At 46.5% G+C, this 6425-nt stretch overlaps 1 protein-coding gene across 6 annotated transcripts in view; it reads left to right on the top strand.

The window, feature by feature from the left end:
* The first annotated feature begins 4781 nt into the window (after positions 1–4781).
* Positions 4782–6425, top strand: part of ST14 (ST14 transmembrane serine protease matriptase) — a 32438-nt gene continuing 30794 nt past the window's right edge. For 2 of the 6 annotated variants that reach the window (XM_057373552.1, XM_057373555.1), the window contains exon 1: positions 4782–5502. In XM_057373552.1, coding sequence (XP_057229535.1) covers positions 5497–5502 — 6 coding nt within the window. In that variant the 5' untranslated portion in view covers positions 4782–5496. The other 4 variants (XM_057373554.1, XM_057373553.1, XM_057373558.1 and 1 more) reach the window with 4 other exon arrangements.

Raw genomic sequence — 6425 nt, 5'->3', positions numbered from 1 at the left:
ATGGCCATGTGGTGGTTTGGGTAGGACATGTTTACTCCCAGCTTTCAAGAACAAAGTACAGCCTGTTACAGTTCAGCTGCCACCTATCTGATTAGCTGCTCCACTCTGGTTGAAAAATAACCCCTAAGTTACGGCAAGTCAAGAGCCCTTGCTTTTAATAAGTAACTTTTAATTTCTACACACCAGTCAGAAGGGCAGAGAGGGACTCCAGTGGTTTTGTGGGTAGTGCTGGGACTGAGGGAGGGTATTGATAAACAAGACTGTGTCCCAGGGGGTGTCTGCTCCCATGTCCTCTCACTTTGCAGCCTGAAAGCTGTTCYGGGTGAGCCCTGCAGTTAAGAGCTGCAAGGGCAGCATGCAGAGGGAAGAGGGCCTAGAGAAAGTATTTATACTGACATTACCCATTTTTTACCTGTCCTGCCTGAAACTAAAGGGGCATTCAGGCTAATGATCTTTCCTATTAGCTTTTTCAATGAAAAAATTAAGTACAGCCCATTTTTGTCACAGTGAGATGCTCACCGGTTATCAAAGAGCCTTTTTATCACCTAAAAAACTGGATTAGGAGTTTATTTCCACCAAGAGAACATTGTGCAAACCCTGCTTACAAAAACTGGGCACGCTACACTAACAGCCACAGGCCATTTAAAAYCTTTCTAACCTTTATTTTAACAACTGCTTTGTTTTATTTAAATCATGGGGGAAATCTGTATTTATATACCTCAGTAGGATGCCCTCATAACCCAGTGAACTCACCTTGAGGTTATCTCAGGTGTATTTTTCAAAAGAATCATTAATTGGACATATTTTACCAGTTGATCTTCATTTTCCAAATACCTTTGRTAACAGTGGCATTGTTTATAGTAAATGCAAAAACCTTGTTACTTATTTTTCACGTGGCAAACCTGAACCACATCACAATAGACCCAATTAATGTGCCTGCCACAAGTTGGGTACGTGGTGCCTGAGCTCGGGACCCTTCTGGCTGGGTGCTGTTCATCCTGTAGGATGGCAGTCTAGAATTTAGATTTTGCCCTACAGCCTAAACACTAAACACAGCAGTTTATTGCAGAGCTGTCGGGAAGTGAGAATGTGCTGCTGGGTCCACACTGGCAACTGGCTCCAATGGTTTAATGGTTTAATCCTGCAGTTACTCCCTCTGCAATTGAGTCATCTCAATCTGACATTTATTGGATCCTAGTTAYGTGGATAGACCAGATGTGTGTAGATCCAGAGGTGGTAGGCTGGAATAATCTCTCTTAACCTGTGCTTTGAATTTCTCTGTATATAAATCTGAGTTTCTCACCCCAAGATTGCATTTGCAGCTGCTGATCCCTCCAGAGGACAATTCATTAGCCCTCTCTCCTCTTCCTGTAGGGTGAATCACCCTCTGAATAGAGCCATTTGGTCTTGTGGACTATAAAGGGAATTCTGCATGAGTAGTGCAAATTTGGGCTATTAATGATTTAATTTAGGGATGACGGGTTATGTCAAGTGACCGGTTCAGTGTGGATTAGTTCATTTGGGCCTGGGTTAATCTTGTACACAGCATCCTGCATTGAGGCCTGAAAGCTGAAACTCAATCAGAGGTCAGTATTTTAAGAACCAATTTGTTTCTTTATGTCTGCAAGTGCTCACCAATCCACTTCGGTGAGCCTTGCACCCTGTATTTCCTAACATTACTTTTTCTCACTCTCCTCCAGTTTGCAACACCTGAAGCAAAATAAGTCACCTACCAGAGCCAAAATCCTTGAAGCAGAAGCGTTGCTGGTCCTTCATCGCTCCAGGAGCAGGTGGTTTCACAATGACACTTAGAGAAAGTGGCAACCAAATCCTGGAGGAGCATCAATAAGTGGCTGTGCTGACACACAGCAAGGCCATCAGGGCCTGGAAAATAAAAAAAAGCAAACCTGCTGGAGGGCACGGTGTTCTCCCTGTGTGCTGATACTGCTTAAAGAGTTAAGAAGGACCTGCAAAGGTGCTGGCATTGTTTGGAACTTGGTGAGTGGCTTTAATATGTTTATGTGTCATTCTGAAGCAATTTCTTGAAAAAACGGAATTTTTTTCAGTTTATGCCCGGGGGAAGTAATGGCTGCTTGGTATTTACAAGACATGCATACAAAAATATGCTTCTATATACAGAAAAATATGCTTCTATATACAGAAAAATATGCCTGATTACTCAAAAAGGAAAAAAAAAAAAAGCAAAGCAATTTACACTGAGGACTTTTAAACTGCTTAAGCAAAGGGCTTGTAAGTCAGCCTGTTGTGCAAATTGTTCTTGTGTACTCAATTATACARTGAAATTATGAATATGAGACAGTCACAAGCCCTCAAGTCACTGCAGCTTTATGAGTTATTGACCTCCCTTTATACTGCTTTGTTTGTGTAAGGAAGTAAGTTCTGTTTCATGGCTGGGATGGCCTGAGTACCTTAATGACAATCAGTAACTTGGTAAGCTGAGTTTTTGCCTCTGTCAGTGTTTCTGTACTTCCAGTTTAGGATGGTCTCTGAAATGGTTGTGAAGGGGTTTTAAAGCTGGTGCTGGTGCAAAGGCTGTTATCTATCCTGTCATTTTTATCGTTGCAATCTCATATGCAGCCTCTGTACCTCACCAAAAATCCTAAACTTAGCTGGGCTGTTGCTCCAACCTGTGCTTGGACAGCTGGGAGGAGGGAAGGTGTCAATGTGCAAAGCTGAGTATTTCCCAAAAAGCCCAAGTACTTCCTTGGCACAAAATTAACACCCTATTCCTTTAAAGGGCAACAGGAAAGTTTAGTGTTTGTTTTCAAACAGTTGTAACCAGGAGAGCTCCCAGTCAGAAGGATGAGTCCTTTGTAATTATAATTACAAAGCTGAGYTAGGCTGGTTGATAGGATTTATTGTTTTCTTATTTTTCAACTTGTGTTGTGGAGGCGATTTAAAGAGATGTGGGCAGGGTRAAAGGGCACAGTTTCCTGTTCAGTTAGCTGAGGCACTTCTTCTAGTGGGAAGGAAACTTCCAATGTGTCCATGCACCTTGATTTTAACAGTTTTGTCAAGAATTACACAGTTTGCATTAAGACTGTATTTAATCCCTGCTTATGTTTTTTCTGCTTTTTATGCTCTAAGTCAAGCATCATAGAGAAAAACAATGGGTGGGAAAGGTGGTCCCAGTTCATAGATTCTCCAAGGGAAGTGCTCTTTTCTCTCAGGAGTTGAGATGGATTGCAAGGTGAGACAGGTTTCCCAACATCTTCCTGTCACCTGGTGGAAGGAATCCGAGGGCTGTMCTTCAGCCTTTGGGAGTCAGCAACAAATATTTGAACTTCAGAGAATTCTCAGTTCACTAATTTTTCATGCAGTGAGAGAGCTGTAGTTTGGATGTTACAAAAACTCAAAAGACACCTTAATGCTAGAACAGATTGTTGTGAGAGAAGTGGAGTTTCCAGAAAAATATTATACTCAGAGATGCTGCTTTTTGGGGTGGAAGATGGACTAGAGCATGATCCAGCCAGCATGGAGTTGTAGGACCATCCGGAAGAGCACTGATTGATTCTCACCTCTGCCAGACTGAGATCTAGGGGGAGTTCACAGCCGATTGTCTGCTTTAAGTGAGCACATCAGCAGCATGTGCAGTGTCACCATACCCCGGGACAGCTGGAACATCAGGCAGTTCATTGAAAGACAGCAGGAGCTGGAACATGAAACGGCAAAAAAACCCTCCTTATGTACCACATCCCTGGTCCTCTGCGCTAACAAAGTGAAGCAAACAAGGGGAATTAGTGTAAAGTCCAAGCTGCATGCTTTGTCCTTGGTTGTAAACGCCGACACAAAGTCTGAACTTGCGGAAAATAAGGCAGGTGAGCTGGGACAGCTCTGCCTGTTTGTCATAAACCCAAAAGAAATGGGCAATTACAGCGCATTGTCTGCATCTCCCTGCCCTAAGCTAAGGCCTCAGTTTACACATTCGCAGCTCGTTAGAAGGCAGACTTTGCTGACTTGGAGCCTTGGGCGTGCCCGGTGGTTTCAAAACACAGTGCCAGAAACCAGGCGGTCAGGCCTGTCCACTCTTGCATTTACAGTCTGGCTGTCAAACACTGCTGCTGATGATTCAGAGCTCACAAAAGAGGTGCTCTGCTTTCTTGAACCATCGAAGAGCTCAAGAAGGAGACCTGGATCTCTATAGTCCCAGTAGCAAGCTCMCATCCTAGTGTTTCCTAGTACTTTGGGAGCCCTGTGACTGACAGGCTGCTGGCACCAGAAGCAGAGGCACGGGAAACAACCTCCTGGATTTTGGCAGCGAATCTCAGAGCTGTCTGGAGTGTGTTAGACGGCTGAGGTGCTTGTTGCACACTGTCACATCCTTTGCYGGCTCTCATGCCCATGTCCCCAGGATGGAGCAGGGCACTAGAGGCSTTGGTTCTGTCCAGCTTTCATGATCTCAGGACGGCAAAACTACTTCTRAGCCTGCCAAAATCATGTTTAGGGAGCAGGGCACTCATTGCCGAGTTAGTGAGAGAAGCATTTGAGATCAAAGGAGGAGCTCCCATCCAAATGACACAGTAATCCTTAAACAGCTTTGGGGAGTGCCACCTCCCTGCTCTGCCCCAAAGTAGYGTGTGGCCAATTGAGGGTAACACACTGCACTTTTACAGCTCCCATTCTCCAGTCAGTAATTATTCCCTTGTATTGCAGACTGAGAGGCTGGATCAGCCCAAAATGACTGYGCCCATCCCCAGCGATACCCAGCCTTTGCTGTGGGGTCTGCCTGTTCAGCTGGAAAGCACCGCGCTGCTGGATGACGTTTTCCTCTCCTCCCACTGAATCAGTCTTTTATTTACTCTTTGGAATGCAAAGTAACAGGACACCCTGTGAGTTTTATCTCTCTCCCAATCTTTTGTAATGCTTTGGAAGTTGCCGGACCGGATTGAGCATTTGAGATGGGCWGGTTTCGTGGTTGCCCGGCTGGAATCTGGGTGGGAGGGCACTGTCGGTGAAATTTGAATTTGAGAGACACGYTGAGAGCATTTGAGCCACACTACCGGGAGGAAAAGCCTCTGTCCCTGACTAAATCCGGCCCGTCGCTGGTGTGGATGACTGGAGCTCCTTTGCTAGAATTTCTGGGAACTRCCTCCACCAGAAGACTTTTTCCCCGCAGGCAGACGCCTTCATTCCTTATGTAAGCAGTTCTTCCCTTCTTTCACGTGCATGGCATTCCCAGGGCTGGCAGCTGATGCGGAAGGATCCTGCCTGCCCAGACAGTGTTTGCTGCTCCTACAGCTGATCCTTGTCTGGGGTTCGAGCTTAGGGCGATTTACYTCTTGCAACTCGCACAGATTCTGACCAAGCCGGACTTGGTTCTCAGATTTCAAGGCCCTCCTTCCTCCCAAACCTGGGCTCTCTTCTCGGGCTGCTCTTGTGGCTGCACTGAGACAAGGCGAGGAGGAGCTGACCGCTTTTACTGGATAAAGTGATCCCAGCGGAAACAGAGTCTTTACGGCTGACTGCTGCCACTGCATGTGGGTGAGTGCCTTGAACTTAATGCTTTATTACGCTTTCACAATTCCTCGGCTGGGTTCAGGATCCTTCAGTCAGACTGGAAGGACACATGGAAGTCTCTCACCAAAAAAGCACGTGGTAGACAGGTTGGGAGTTGCCACTGGATGTTTGGGGCTGTACAGCGCCCAGGAGGGAACCTGCTCCTACCACGGCAATGGCTACAGCACAGMCACGAAGGAAATCCCTGTGTTCCAGCAATAGAGAAACGGAAATCCTGAATTTAGACCTCGAGCTGCCTCCCAGCTATATAATATTTACATTTAGCACGTGTACTGCTTGCTGGTTTCCCCTACGGTGACTGTGTCCCCTTATTCAAAGAGGGCTCATGAATTAGTCTGTAAAATGTCAGTGGCTTGCATGGCAGGAGCATTTGTGAGCATTTACAGCTCTGTGTCGAACCAGGGGTTGTGGATCTTTGCGTTTTACCCTCATTATCCAAATCCCTGAGCACCGATGTTTGCCTGGCACCAGACTGGAGGAGATCAGCGGATGCCGAACAGGAAAAGTGTGTAGGATGCAGGAGCAGTGGTTCACTGGGACCCAGCTGCTTTGTACCCGAAACGTACTGTTTCACGGGGGTGGTGAGAGAGGCTGCAGCCAGGCAGGTAAGGGAGTGGCTGTAAAAACAGCTCTGAGCAGGGCTGGGCATCAACGAGAGGGCTGAGAGCTCCTGACATCAGCAGCCTGACTAACCCGGCATCTTTTCGAGGGGAATACCTTAAATCCAGGGATGCGCCCTGCTGTGCCGTGTTCAATGGTGGGTGGGATTCTGGCAGCTGCTGAGGGGGCAGGGAAGGCGGTGGCTGATGTGTTTCTACAAGAGCRCAGAAGTTACTTTTTTTTCACAACAGGAGGATCAGAGACCTCACCCCGTCTCTCTTCCCCCC

This window comes from Malurus melanocephalus, unplaced genomic scaffold (assembly GCF_030028575.1).
Source record: "Malurus melanocephalus ecotype Western Australia unplaced genomic scaffold, MMel_1.1 scaffold_201, whole genome shotgun sequence".
Taxonomy (NCBI): domain Eukaryota; kingdom Metazoa; phylum Chordata; class Aves; order Passeriformes; family Maluridae; genus Malurus; species Malurus melanocephalus.
This window is presented reverse-complemented; position numbering and strand designations above follow the sequence as displayed.